General features: G+C 38.9%; 1 protein-coding gene across 1 annotated transcript in view; it reads left to right on the top strand.

The window, feature by feature from the left end:
- Positions 1 to 15,448, top strand: part of MTO1 (mitochondrial tRNA translation optimization 1) — a 40,586-nt gene that overhangs the window by 3,879 nt on the left and 21,259 nt on the right. The window contains exons 2-9 of the mRNA XM_006902881.1: positions 2,070 to 2,269; positions 2,359 to 2,476; positions 3,577 to 3,866; positions 10,186 to 10,298; positions 10,392 to 10,582; positions 10,944 to 11,074; positions 12,680 to 12,884; positions 12,968 to 13,139. Of these exons, the coding sequence (XP_006902943.1) occupies positions 2,070 to 2,269; positions 2,359 to 2,476; positions 3,577 to 3,866; positions 10,186 to 10,298; positions 10,392 to 10,582; positions 10,944 to 11,074; positions 12,680 to 12,884; positions 12,968 to 13,139 (1,420 nt within the window). The remainder of the gene's footprint in view (positions 1 to 2,069; positions 2,270 to 2,358; positions 2,477 to 3,576; positions 3,867 to 10,185; positions 10,299 to 10,391; positions 10,583 to 10,943; positions 11,075 to 12,679; positions 12,885 to 12,967; positions 13,140 to 15,448) is intronic.

Genomic DNA, 15,448 nt, shown 5'->3' with positions numbered 1-15,448 from the left:
CTGATTAATCTTCTTTGTCAGTGTGTCCCTTGCCATTCCCTATCACTCCTCCCTGAGAGAGACTTCACCCTGAGTCATAAGGAAAAGGGGATGGCTTATTCTCTTAGCTACTTCCTGCTGAAAAGGGATGCTGTGGGTTTCAGGGTGAAGATCTTCTCTCACTGCTCTAAAGGGATAAGAGAAGGTGTTTACCTAAGTTGTTGGGTTGGTTTTTTTTTTAAATTTTGGTTAAAAACTTTTATTTTAATTGTGATTTTAACAAACGTTTATAGAAAATTTAGACTTTCCTTCTTCATTTCATTCATTGCACATTTCTCCCTGTCCCTTCTCCCTCCCCAGTCCACTTTTTTTCATATTCATTCATTGTTACACAATTACCTACTCCCCCACCCCCACTCTTGCCCCAGTCTTTGCAGTGATACACCTCTTACTCTGCGCTGTTGAACAAAAACAAAGCCCTAACTTAGGGAAACACTTTCTCTTTGAAACTGTGCTCAAGGAGTGTAACTCTAATGCAGATTAGGAATAAATCTTTATTGGTCCAAAATAATTGGAATAATACCTAACCATATATTCCTTTTAGACAGTTCTTTCCTCCATATGTTCCAGTGCAGTGGTCTTTATCCATTCTTATCCTGTTCTCCTAACCTCCCATATCAGACCTGCTTTATACTAAGTTCTGGCTGTTGTATACTGTAGAATCAGAACCAACCCATAGCTGACCCTTCAGCTGGTTTTCAGAAGCAGTAAATTAATTACACAAGAATTGATTGTCCTTCTTTCCCCCACAGGGCAGCTGGTGGATTTAAACAAATATGCCTTTGTATAGGTAGCACAGTTCCTTACCAGTAAGCCATCAGAGCTCCCTTTACCTAAGTAAGACTGAATCTTTTTCAAAGGAGGGAGACACGGGGATACTAAAGCTGTCTTGATAACTTTCCATAAACACAGAGTTAATATGTGGTAGATTTAGCGGTGGAGCCACCATCTCTTTTTTTTTTTTTTTTATTCTCGTGAACTGTCCTCATTATCCTAGCACTACCCATCCTCCCCCTGGTGACTGTAAAAACTTTTAAAGGCCTTGACAATGGTTACATTGGACATATAGCTCTTGACCCAACTTTTCCCACCCCTCTACTTCCCAAATAAGTGAGAACATTTTAATGGAACGTGTAAAATAATGTTTATCTTTTAAAAGACATTTGCAAAAAGAAAACATCAGATAGTTATGTGCAAGACCATATAATTGAACCTGTATCAGGAGGCTTCTTAATAAGTGTGCTTAATTAGGGAAAGTTTCATGAGAGAAAAAGATTCTAAACCCCATTTATAGGAGAGGGTAAACCTAATGAAACATTAAGAAAATTATTCAGTACTATGCTGCATTGAAAAACAAGGAACTCACAAATTATTATACAAAATGGGTGACCCTGGAGGACATTGTGCTGAGTGAAATAGCTCAGTCACAAAAGGACAACTACTGCATAATGTCACTGTTGTAAAACGGGACTGACGCTGGGATTGGGGGGAGACTGAGAAAGATGGGATAAATTATGTATACGGCATTGAAACAGGCAAGGGAGAGAATTGTTTAAAAGGGATATATGATTAGGTATTGTCATGACAGGAGTCCAGAACGAAGGCTGCATGGTGGAGTGGACTTGCGGGGAGAGATTGTATAACAATGAAAGAATTTTTCTTTTTCTTATCAAAGAGAAGAGTGAACTGAGGGGCGTGGGAGTAGGCAGGGAGAAAGTACAACAATGAGTGAATGGAAATCCCAAGTCTCTGTAAATTTTCATTAAAATTAATAATAATAACACAAAAAATAAAAAAAATTTAAAAATAAATGATTCAAAAGAAAATACAGGCAGCAACTTGTCTTCCGGGGTGCACTGAATAACTCTTCCATCCCATTGGGAAATTGAGATTTTTCTCTTTAATGTGCGTTCCGTCTTTCTGTTTTTATCATATGAGGCTATTTTAGAACCCAACAGACATTTCCTTACCAAACACCTAAAATATGGAAGATGTTCATAAATTTATTCCTTTGTTTATGTTCTCTTTAGGCCAGATGTCCTGTAATCCTTCTTTTGGGGGCATCGGAAAGGGGCATTTAATGAGGGAAGTAGATGCTTTGGATGGCCTGTGTTCCCGCATCTGTGACAAGTCTGGGGTACATTACAAAGTATTAAACCGGCGTAAGGGACCAGCTGTGTGGGGCCTACGAGCTCAAATTGATAGGAAGCTTTATAAACAGAACATGCAGGTAAGAATAGTGCATGAGGACAAAAAAGATTGTGGTGACACAATGCGATGTTTTACTGCTATTTTTCAATGTATATGCTCATTTAATAGAAAGAAATCTTGAATACACCACTGCTTACTGTTCAAGAGGGAGCTGTGGAAGATCTTCTTCTTACAGAACCAGAGCCGGAACACATTGGGAAATGCCGTGTTAATGGAGTTATCTTGGGTACGTACAGGTTATAGACAATGATAATAACAAGTGAGACCCTGTAACTTGGATTTCTTTTAGAATGAATTATGAAGATGTTTTGCTTATTTGAGCAAATTCTTATGTTTTTTTTCTTCCTGGATAAAGGAAATTAAATAAAGCTTGTTTCTCTTTTCATTTGTATCTTTATGTCAAAATTCAGGTTCAGCTGTAGCATTTTGGCATTAATACTGTATAACATGCATATTTGTGTCCTTTTTCATGGTCTTGGTTTTTGCTCAGCATCTCTGAATCTAGAACATATAAGGTTTAAATTCTCTGAAGACCATACCTCTGCAAAACTGTTAAACATGGATTTCAACCTTTTTTTTTTTTTGAGCTCCTTTGAGCTTCATTCCTACATTCCTCAGTTTTTGGTACCTCCAATTTCTGAGTTTCTACAGGACAAATTAGTTTATTCTCATTGATACTTTCTCTTCAGAAACTTGGGTTATTGGCTTTTCTTTTCTAGGTCAGTTCATACTTTTCAGACCACTTTCTGTGTTCTGCAAATATATTGAAATTTTCCATCTTTTGACAGGCTCTTGTCTGTTGTTCAGTGGGTTTATGTTTTTTCATTTTCTTAAAGTTTCAGGAGTGATGAGAAATCATGTGAGATAGTCTGTTGTATTTACCAAAAGTCTAAAATGAATCCATTTTTAAAATATCTAAGATATCTCAGTGCTGATATGATTTTAGGAATGTTGTTATTGTTGATTGCCATCGAGTGGAACACAACTCATAGCAACCCCATGAACAAAAGACTTGAAGTCTTTCTATAACTATCATCGCTTCTCAAAATTTATAGTTTCCAGAGGCATATTGTTAGAAAGTGGATGCCACTCCTGCTTCCAAATTAGGAACAGTAGTCTATGATAACACATTCAGCTTAACCTATTAGACTTCTGAGATTGATGACATAAAACTTTAAAACTTTCTTATTCATTTAAAATTCATGCTCAGGTTTCTAAACACTGACAGTTTTATGTGGTTTTAATGTAAAATAGTCATGTGCTAATATGATCCATGTTAGCAGTACAGCACATAGTGTTGATCTTACCCTTTTTCCTTTTATTTAGTTGATGGGAGCACAGTGTATGCCGAGAGTGTCATCCTGACTACTGGAACATTTCTGAGAGGCATGATCATAATTGGATTGGAGATGAATTCAGCAGGACGTTTAGGGGATCAGCCTTCTATAGGATTGGCTCAGACTCTGGAGAAATTGGGGTTTGTAGTTGGAAGGTTGAAGACTGGAACTCCACCCCGAATTGCAAAAGATTCCATTAATTTCAGCATTCTAAATAACCAGATGCCAGATAATCCATCTGTACCATTCAGTTTCCTCAATGAGACAGTGTGGATTAAGGTAAGGTGGTTTATGAATAAGGTGGTTTACAACTAATATTGGCTGTTCACAGCAGGAGATAACCAAAGTCTTTTTTGTTGTTAAAATTGTTTAGAGTGTAAAATATGACTCCTTTGTTCATTGCCATTGAGTTGGAACCCACTCATAGTGACTCTCCATTGGATTTTTGAGGCTGTAAATCATGTGGGAGGAGATTGTCCCAACTTTCTTTTGCTTTATGGTACTGTTGTTATTTTGTACCATTAAACAGAACCAACTCATAGTGGACTGCCCACCGTGGGTTTTCAGAGGCATTTAATCACTTGGGAGGAGATTTCCCATCTTTCTTTTGAGGAGCAGAATGCCTGAGGTTTGAATCCTAGTAGATTCAAACTGCAGGCCTTTGTGTTGGCAGTGTAGCTCCTTACCACTAAGCCACCAGAGCTTTTCTTCTTGTTGTTAAGTGCTGTTGAGTACAATTCATAGCAGCCCTGTGAGCAACAGACCTGAATCCTGTGTCATCCGTACTTTCTCTGATGCACTTGAGCCCATTGCTGGCATCACTATGTCCATCCATCTTGATGAGGGTCTTCCTCTCTTTCACTGACCCTCTACCCTTTTTAGCATGAGATCCTTTACCAAGGAATAGCCTCTCCTAGCAACATGTCCGTAGTATGAGAGATGAAGCTTTGTCATTCTTGCCTCCAAGGAGCATTCCAGCTGCACCTTTTCCAAGTGATGCCTCGTTCTTTTGGCCATCCTTGTGATACTCAGTACTCTGCTCCAGCTCCACAAGTCAAAGTGATCAGTTGTTCTTCTGTCAGCCTTATTTGTTGTCTAGCTCTCAGGTACATAGCAAGTAATTGAAAAGACCATGGCCTAAATCAGGTGTACTTTACAGAATTAGAAAAATATTTAGTTAATTGGAGGGATGGGGGGTAGATGTTTCTCCATAAATTTTAAAATTTCCTTGCGATTATCTTTGCCTATTTTTAACAGCTTTATTTATATACAATTGATATAAAAATGTACATACCGTGCAAGTCAACTATATAAAGTAAAACACAGTTGAATGGTATTTAATGTGTTCACCTCTATGCACTTAACTTCACCACATTGAATTGCCTGTTTTCTAATTAAGCTTTTCAAAGTTGTAAGACTATTAAAACAAATTCCTGTAAATCTTTAATAATATTCACCTACTGTTACTATTTGACCATGTTTCTTTATCTGTATACATAGATACAAACAAACATGTATATTTAATATATAGTGACACATATTTAGTCTTATTCTTTTTTCTGAGCTATCTGAGAATAAGAGACCATAATCTTGTATCTCAAGTATGTACAAAAATCCTCTTTCCTAACCTTAGTGCGATGATCAAATTCAGAAAATTTAACACAGATAAAAATCTAATACCCAGTATAATATAATAATATAATACCCATTCTCTGACTTTTAGCAGACCTCAGAGGATTTTCAAGGCGGTAAATCTTCACAGGAGGAGACCGCCTGTGTTCCTCCTGTGGCCTAGCTGGTCGGCTAGAATCTTTAAGTTACCAGTGAAACTCACTGCATACTAAGCCGCCAGAGCTCCTTATAAATCCTTCATCAACTTTTAATTAATTTTCTTTTATAATAACAAACTGTGGCTGACTCAGAGAAGAATGGGAGTCCCAGAACATTTGATTGTGCTAATAAATGTAAAACCTATACTTGGATCAGGAGGCAGTCTTCAGAACAGAGCAAGGAAATGCTGCATGGTTCAAAATTGGAAAGGGTGTACGCCACGAATGTGTCTTATCCATACCTTTTCAACCTATATGCAGAACAGATTATCCAGGAGGCTGGACTGTATCAGAAGAAATGTGGCATCAGGATTGGTGGAAGATTCATCAGCAATCTGTAATTGGGGAAATGTCTTTCATATGTCATATGCTCTTTTTTGTAAAATGCTTGTCTGTCAGATACTGTTCTAAATCTGAGCATTCAAATTAAGACAGACTAGGAATAAGAATTGGCCATTCACTTCCGAAATAACAGGACTTTGAAAACCCTATGTATATAGGACTATGCTTATTAACTCAAAAGTTTTACGTTTCTTGCCAAAGGCATCTCTCAAACCCCTCAAGATCCCCACTGCATGCTCATACTCAGGTGTCTTTGGAGTTCATTAGAGTGTACAGAGAGGGCTACCTCGACCAGATGATAATAGCCTCACATCTTCATCCCCTCTTTGAACCATTATCTCAGCTGATTAAGAGTTCCTGATAATACAACTGTCCCTCCTTCCTTTCAAATGGAAGTTAATTTTGTTTGCTGTGATGCCCTTGTGCTCAGAAGTGATGGGCTAGATGTTTTGCAGTCCTTGGTGAGTGGGAGGCTGTCGTGGTCAGTCTTCTCCTTCTTGGGTTTAAGAATGAGGATGTGGCCTAATTCCAGTCATGCACCAGGAAGAAAGATATATTTGCTGATGCATTTCAGGGAATAGATTCTTCACTCCTAAGAGGGGCATAAAAATGGCAATGCTTTCTTCTGTCTAGACACTTCAGTGCTTGGATGTCCATCTGTCTTTAGGTGAGGAGAATGGAAACAAAAGGTCCGACATCCTCACAGAAGCTAATAGGTGACACGAGGCATAATATTCTGCTGCTGAGTTCACCATATGATACTTTCTCCCCTCACCCAGTCTAATGTTATACATTGCATTTAATAGTTATTACTTTTTCATTTCTTTTAATCTGGTTTTGTTCCTCAGTTTTTGTTTGTCTTTCATGATACTGACATTTTCTAAATGTATAAGCCACTTTGCCTTTCTTTAAATTGTATATATGTGTGTTATGTTATATTATGAGGAACTCTAGTAGAATAGTCTGTGTTAAGTTCCAACGGCCATACTTTTTTGATGGCTTTTCCTCAGGAGAAAAATAGGCAGTTTCCTCCAATTTGCAGCCTTAGAAACCTGAGGGCTGATAATTAAGTGTCCTAGTTTCTGTTGAGTTCATGCTGAAGAATGGCTCAACATAGTCTATAATTTGAGAAGACTCCTTTTACACTTTAGCTTTGTAAAATGCAGACTTTGATGATGCTTTCAAAGTATGTCAACTTTCAGTGCTGCTAACTTAGTGTAGGTATACCTTTTTTTTAATTATAAATTTTCAAGTTTGCATGAAGTGGACAAAGTAGTATTAGGAACCTCTGTACACCCTTTACTGAAGTTCTTTACAAATAACTTCTTGACATTCTTTAATTTTTAAAGAAACAGTCCTAAGAAATTTGCTGAGAAATTTTTAAAAATTCAATCATAATACAAAATCATTTACACCCAAAAAAACACAATAACTTAATATCATATAATACTTATTTTCAATTTTTCCTAATTGTCTTAAACCAAGAGCCAAATAAAATATATATGTTGCTTGGAAAGATGGAGGGTCAGTGAAGGATAGGAAGACCCCAATGAGATGGATTGACACTGTGACTTGTGCAGTGGGCTCTAGTGTGTCAAGAGATGATGAGGATGACACAGGACAGGACAGAGCAGGGTTCAGAATGGCTGTTCTTATGGGCCGTACTAATCTCAGTGACACCTAGCAATAATAACATTGCATTAATGATAGGCCTTTTAAGTATTTTAATCTATGTTGTTGCTGTTAGGTGCCATTGAGTCAAATCAGTGTAACTCGTAGTGACTGAACAACAGACCTGAAACCTGTCCTGTCCTGTGCAATCATTCTCATCTCTGGTAAGCTTGAGCCCATTGCTACAGTCACCATTTCAGTCCATCTTTCTGGAGATCTTACCGCTTTCGCTGACCTTCCTCCTTTCTAAGTATGATGTCCTTTTCCAGAGCATAGCTTCTTCTTGCAAAATGCCCAGATTATAAGAGATGAATTCCTTTTTAAATTTTTAACCTTTACATGTATAACTAAGTCACTTATTCTCGAATATTCTATATTGTAAACATGTTTTATGTCTCTGATATCTTAAACATATTCCTTTATACTCTAAATTTCCTTATTTCCTGTAAACTGGTAAGAAGATCTGTTGTTGTGGTTCTTGTTAGTTGCTATCAAGTCACCTGAGACTCATAGTGACCTTATGTACAGTAGTTCTGTCCCTAAGCCAGTATCACACACGAACCCCTACAACCCCCATAACTGAGTCAGTCCATCTCATCTTGAGTCTTCCTCTCCGCACTGTCCCTCCACCCTTCCAAGCGTGATGTCTTTCTCCAGGGAGTGGTCCCTCCTTGCCAAATGCCCATAATATCTGAGACAGAGCTTCAAAATCCTTGCCTTCAAGGAGCAACTTCATGTTACTGCTTCTAGGACAAACAAGCTAAAGGAAGAAATCAAGAAATAAAAGAGTTGAACAGAAAATTTCAAAGTGCATTTCAGGATGACAAAGCAAGGTATTGTAATGAAATGTGTGAAGAGCTGAAATCAGAAAATCAAAAGGGCCGAACTCACTCAGCATTTCTTAAGCTGAAGAAATTGAAAACAAATTCAAGCCACAAGTGGCAATACTTAAGGATGCTTTGGGAAGAATGTTAATTGACCCAAGAAGCATTAAAAGAAGATGAAAGGAATATACAGAGTCACTGTAACAGAAGGAATTGACTGACACAAAAGAATTTAATGAAACAGCGTATGAACAAGAGCCTGTGGTGATGAAGGAAGAAATTCAAGATGCTCTGAAAGAATTAGCAAAAAAACAAGGCTCCAGGAATTGACAGCATACCAGTTGACATATTTCAGCAAACAGATGCTTGCTGCCCTGGATGCACTAAGTTGTGCCAAGAAATCGGGAGGACAACTGACTGGATGAGATATTTGTTCCCATTCCAAAGAAAGGTAGCCCTACAGAGTGTGGAAATTATCAAACAATATCATTAATATCAGATGCAAGCAAGATTCTGCTGAAAATTATCGAAAAGTGACTGGAGTAACACATCAACAGAAAACTGCCAGATGTGCAGCCTGGGTTTAGAAGAGGTTGTGTTACTAGGGATATATATTATAGCTAATGTTAGATGTGGATCTTGGCAGAAAGCAGAGAATACCAGAGGAGTGTCTGTCTGTGCTTCATTGACTATGCAAAGGCTTTTGACTGTGTGGATCACAACAAACTGTGACTAACTCTGAAAAGAATGGGAATCCCAGAATGTTTGATGGTGCTTATGCAAAACCTATACTTGGACCAAGAGGCAGTCGTCAGAACAGAGGAAGGAAACACTTCATGGTTCAAAATCGGGAAAGGTGTCTGCCACAGATGTTTCTCCATACCTTTTCAATCTGTATGCAGAACAGATAATCCAGGATGCTGAGCTATGCGAGGAGGAATGTGGCATGAGGATTAGAGGAAGATTTAACAAGCTGCATTATGCAGATGACACAATCCTGCTTGCTGAAACTGAGGAGGACCTGAAGCACTTTCTGCAGAAGGTCAAGGACTGCAGCCATCAATATGGTTTGAAGCTCAACATCAAGAAAACAAAGATTCTCACCACTGGGCCAATTGGCAGTATCATGATAGATGGTAAAGAGAATGAGATTGTTAACAGTTTTCGTTTGCTTGGTTCCACAGTCAACACCCTTGGTACCAGCAGCCAGGAAATCAAGAGACAAATTGCATTGGGAAAGTCAGCTGTCAGCTTGAGTACTGAAGAACAGTGACACCAGTCTGGAGACAGGTGCACCTGATCCAGGCCATAGGGTTCGCAGTTGTATGCTGTGCATCAGAGAGCTGGACAGTGACTAAGGATGACAGAACGAAAATGAATGATTTTGAGCTATGGTGCCGGATAAGAGTGTTGAATATACCATGGACTGCTGTGAGGACAAACAGGTTTGTCTTGGAGAGGGTGAAACTGGACTGCTCTTTGGAGGCATGGATTCTGAAGCTTCGTCTGACATATTTTGGGCATGCTCCAAGAAGGGACCAGTCATTGGAGAGGGACATCATGTTTGGGAAGGTGGAGAGACAGCGCAAGAGAGGAAGACCCTGAATAAGATGATGGATCAATTCAGTGATTGGAGTAATGGGGGTAGGTGTGCCAGAGACAGTGAGGTTGGCACAGGATAGAGCAGGGTTTAGGGCTCTTGTATATCGGGTTGCTGTGAGTCGCAAGTGACTTGACAGCACATAACAACAGTACAGACATGATTACATTTGGGTTTGGTTTTTTTATTGTTTTAGCAAGACTACTTCACAAATAATGCTAAATGTTATGTATAAAGTCTGTAAAATTTTCTGTATATCGTGTGCAGAATTTATTTGAATAAGAGGCAAATCAGTAGAGGAAACAGTACTGTGAGTGCTTACTATTTTCTAGCCAGAAGATCAGCTCCCATGTTACTTGACTTACACCAATTCTAAAGTGGATGAGATTGTCCTTGAGAACCTTCACCTTAATAGTCACGTTAAAGAAACTACAAGAGGACCCCGGTAAGGACATAATACCCATTCTCGGTTACATTAAGATATGATGATGTCAATAGTTTGTTTGCTTCATTCTTTTTTTTCCATGTCCTGTTCTAGATACTGTCCCTCCATTGAATCGAAGGTTTTGCGTTTTCCAAACCGTGTACATCAGGTGTGGCTGGAGCCTGAAGGAATGGATTCTGACCTTATATACCCCCAAGGGTTGTCTGTGACACTGCCAGCAGAGTTACAGGAGAAAATGATCAGGTGCATCAGAGGCCTGGAGAGAGCTAGGATGATCCAGCCAGGTAAAGATCAGCTCCATTTTAGCAGGTAGTGTGGAGGTCTTTGCATACAGTCATAGTTACTTAGAACCTAGGAAGATAAAGCCTAACATCTATGCATCTGATGGAATCTGATTTTGAATAGGAATTAGACATTTTCACTGAATTTTTTTACATTTTTTAAATTTTATATTGGTTCACATACAAAATTCGTATACGTTGTGTTTCACATTGTCCCTGGTTCTCTGAATTTTTTTTAAAAAAGGAAAAAATATTTTCTTTTCGTAACATAAAAGTGATTTTGAAGAGCACTTAATGGTAATCTTTGCATCTCTCTACCTTTAGCTCCATTCCTTATTTTTAAATCCTTTTTTGTTTTGGTCAGGTTATGGTGTTCAGTATGATTACTTTGACCCCCGACAGATCACTCCTTCCCTTGAGACTCATTTGGTTCAACGGCTTTTCTTTGCTGGACAAATAAATGGTACCACTGGCTATGAGGAAGCTGCTGCCCAAGTAAGAAACTATTCAGATGTTAATGTAAACAGAAGGGGACTGTTTACGGGTGGTTGTTGTTGTGTATCAATGAGTTGGAACCGAACCATAGCTGACCCTCCAGTGGGTTTTCAAGGCAGTAAATTGCACAGGAGGAGATTGGCCGATATATACCTTCTCCCACCTTTTAACATATTAACAATATAGATCTTAGATGTACTGATAACTAGAATTAAAGAGTATTAGTTTCAACATAAATGGAAATGGCTATCATATATAATAGAACCTTAAAATGTCTGGTTTTATTATTTGATTCCTAACTTGTAAATCTTCTATAGTATTTTGGTTAGATTTACTGCATTGCATCTGAAATTTTAAAAATTAATTTTACCCTTTTTTATAACTTTATTGAAGATTATCTCATTTTTATTTCTTCCAAATATGTTCCAAATATGTTTATTTTTACTTATAAATGAGAAAAGACTAGAGGAGTATTGCAAATAGATTTTCTAAAAATAAAATTGTGCTACCTAGGCTTATCAAGAATATTATATATTTCTAAAACAATTAATTATAGCACTCTTAAGAGAGATGCCTAACTGTCTTCCAAGCCACTCCCCAAATCCTGCAATAATTAGGGTTGAATAGAATATCTCTACCATACAATGTTGGTTTTCTTTCCTTCTCATCAACCACCTTTTGAGATTGCATCAACTAAAGAGAGTCACTTTGACCATGGCTGTATCCCTTTCAAAGATGGCCCACATCTTGTGACTGATTGATGTTGGTTATGAATGTCCAATCCACTTACCCAAACTTAGGTCAACAGCTAGGGCCAGGTTAGCTGATGTCTCTGTTGAGCCTACACTTGCAGCTTACTTCTTCACTCTGCTCAGTCCTGTTGTCTGCTGTTCTCACTTAGAGCCATTGATCCCCAGAGCAGTCATGCACTTGCTGAACTCCCCTCCCCACATCTTATGTGCCATTGAATCAGATCAGACTGTCACAAGAGGAGAATGTCCCTCCTCCAGTGGAGCATCAGGTGGATTTGAACCACATACCTTCAGGATTGCAGCACAGCTTCTTGCCACTAGGCCACCAGAGCTCCCTTCCTGAACTTTTAACACAACCACAGTCTGCTTTCCAGGGAACTCAGCCCACTACAGATGTGGCTATTAGTTAACTTTGAAGGTTTTGGAATTAACTTAAAATATATCAGATCTACATATTATGAAGAACTGACATAAGAGGTGGGAAGCTTTCTGGTTTTTCCTAAGTGGGATGGTATATTACATGTTGCACTGCTAACCAAAAGGTCAGTGCTTCAAATCCACTAGCCACTGTGAGGGAAAGAGATGGGCAGTCTCTCTCCGTAAAGATTTTACAGCCTGGGAAACCCAATGGAGGGTTGCTCTAAGTCAGAATCCACTCCATAGCCGTGGGCCTGTTTGTTTTAAAGCAGTCTGTTACCCATACTCTGTTTTGTAGCCTGGATTATATTTCCTCTCTCTCTTACATCCTTTGGGCAGGGACTACTTTTTATTGCTGCATGCAGCTCGTGTTCTGAGTTGACTAGCTTTTTGATCGTTTTATAATGGCCTTTTAAACATTTCAGTGCTCTTGTAGGGTGTGATAGCTGGGATCAACGCCAGTCTTCGAGTCAGTCAAAAGCCTCCTTTTATCGTTAGCCGAACAGAAGGCTACATAGGCGTCTTGATTGATGACCTCACCACACTGGGTGCCAGTGAACCATACCGCATGTTTACCAGCCGTGTGGAATTCCGTTTGTCACTGCGCCCTGATAATGCCGACAGGCGGCTTACCTTCCGAGGTAATTTGTTCTCTGTGGAGTCTTGCAACCTGTTTTATTCTTCTTTAGGACTTCTTTCATTATATTATCTCTCCCTCTCCTAGGATATAAGGAAGCTGGCTGTGTATCCCAAAAGCGATATGAAAGAGCGTCTTGGATGAAATCTTCTTTAAAAGAAGGCATTTCTGTGCTGAAATCCATTGAACTTTCAAGTGTTAAATGGAAAAATTTAATCCCAGAGGCTTCTATAAGTATTAACAAAAATCAGCTTCTCAGGTATGTTTTTTTAATAGAGATTTTTCTCATAGTACAGATTTTATATCTATTTAATAGCACAGATTTTTACAGATAAAATAATTTCATTAGTTATAAACTCTCCACCTATTTTGTTGTTGCTATTAAGTACAGCTGAGTCATAACTAATTCAGAGCTGACCCTCCAGCAGGTTTTTCAAAGGCTGTAAATCACAAAGGTTGCCCATCTTTCTTCTGTGGAGGTTATCAGTCTTTTTCTTCTGGCGGCTCAGTAGTAGTTTGTAAATTTTATTATTATAACTTTGTCTGAGATGGTATTACCAAATGTTTTCTCCCAATTGGTAGGTTTCCTTTTCACCTTGTTGGAAAAGGTTCTTGGTGAACACAGACTCTTTACAAGGTCCCATTCATCAATTTTATCTTCTCCAGATTGTGCATTTCTACCTGTATTTTTAAATTTCTTTATACCATAGACTGGGTCTTCTAAGCTTGGTGCTAGCTTGTCTCTTGTGAACTTGGTTTTGAGCTTTACTCTTAAGACTCTGATCCAACTTGGGTTGATTTTTGTGTATGGTGTGAGATGTGGATCCTGTTTCAGTTTTCTGCAGGTAGCAGTCCTATTTATTTCTGCAGGTAGCCAGCACCATTTGTTGAAGAGGTTGTCATTTCCACATTTGATAGGTTTTTATTTCCTTGTCAAATATCAGTTGACCATAGAAAGAGAGGTCCATTCCTGGGTTCTTGATTCTGTTCCATTGATCTATGTGCCTGATTGCTATGCCTCCCCCTTCATTTTTGGTTTTCGGAAGAACTTTGCTTATTCCAGGTCTCTTTCTTCTCCAAATAAACTTGACAGTTTCTATTTCAGTCTCCCTGAGAGATGAATTTGTTATCTGTATTGAGATTGCATTGAACATGTAGATTGTTCTTGGTAGGATTGTCATTTTCACAATATTGAGTCTTCTGTATTTGTTCTCATTACAAAGAAAGGTAATCTGACAGAGTGGAACTTATTGAGCAATATCATTAATATCACATGCAAGCAAGATTCTGCTGAAGATTATCCAAAAACAACTGGAACAGCACATCAGCAGAGAACTGCCAGAAGTCCAGGCTGGGTTTAGAAGGGGTCGTGACTTTAGGGATATTGTAGTGAATGTTAGATGGATCTTGGCTGAAAGCAGAGAGTACCAGAGGAATGTCTATCTGTGTTTCATTGATTATGCAAAGGTGTTTGTGTGGATCATATCAAACTGTGGCTGACTCTGAAAAGAATGAGAATCCCAGAACACTTGATTGTGCTTATGAGAAACCTATACTTGGACCAGAACAAAGCAGGGAAACACTGCATGGTTCAAAATTGGGAAGGACGTATACCAGGGATGTGTCCTGTCTCCATACTTTTTCAGTCTATGTGCAGAACAGAATATCTGGGAGGCTGGGCTCTGTGAGGAGAAATGTGGCATTAGGATTGGAGGAACACTTATCAACAGTCTGCGCTATGCAGATGACAACCCTGCTTGCTGAAACTGAGGAGGACCTGAAGCACTTGCTGCAGAAGGTCAGGGACTGCACCCTTCAGTATGGATTGAGGCTCATTATCAAGAAAACAAAGATCTCACCACTGGGCCGATTGGCAGCATCATGATGGATGGTGAAGAGATTGACATTGTTCACAGCTTTACTTGGCTTGGCTCCACAATCAATACTCTTGGCACCAGCAGCCAGGAAATTAAAAGAAGTATTGCGATGGGAAAGTCTGTGGTTAGAGACCTCTCTAAAGTACTGAAGAGCTATGATGTCAGTCTGGAGACTACTGTGCGTCTGATACAGGTCATGGTCTTTGCAATCACTTACTATGCATCAGAGAGCTGGACAATAACTAGGGATGATAGAAGTAGAGTTGATGTCTTTGAGCTGTGTTGTTGGAGAAGAGTATTGAATATATCATGGACTGCTAAGAGAACAAAAAGGTTTGTCCTGGAGAGGGTAAAGCCAGGCTTGCTCCTTGGAGGCAAGGATTCTTTTTTTTTTATGGCTCTTTTCAGTTTATTGCGTGAAAGTGTTACACTAGTCCATGTTAAAAGTGGACCCCAAATGGTTACATTATACAAGCTGTGAAGTTTTAAACTTGTGACAAGGGACAGAAGGGAAATTTTCTACTCATTGCAAGGAAATCCTCACTTGAGTTTCAGTGAGCCACAGGCACTTAAAACCCATGAACCTTCAGCTGGTCATCCTCATCCAGTCCAATCTCTACAAGGAACTGGCATATGTTCTTGCGTTGGTCACCCTGTAGCTGAATTACTTCTCCATATTCTGGATGTTCAG

Source organism: Elephantulus edwardii, unplaced genomic scaffold, assembly GCF_000299155.1.
Source record: "Elephantulus edwardii isolate Elephantulus edwardi_28Jun2011 unplaced genomic scaffold, EleEdw1.0 scaffold00465, whole genome shotgun sequence".
NCBI lineage: Eukaryota > Metazoa > Chordata > Mammalia > Macroscelidea > Macroscelididae > Elephantulus > Elephantulus edwardii.
Note: the sequence above shows the minus strand (reverse complement) of the source record. Positions and strands in the feature narration are given on the sequence as shown.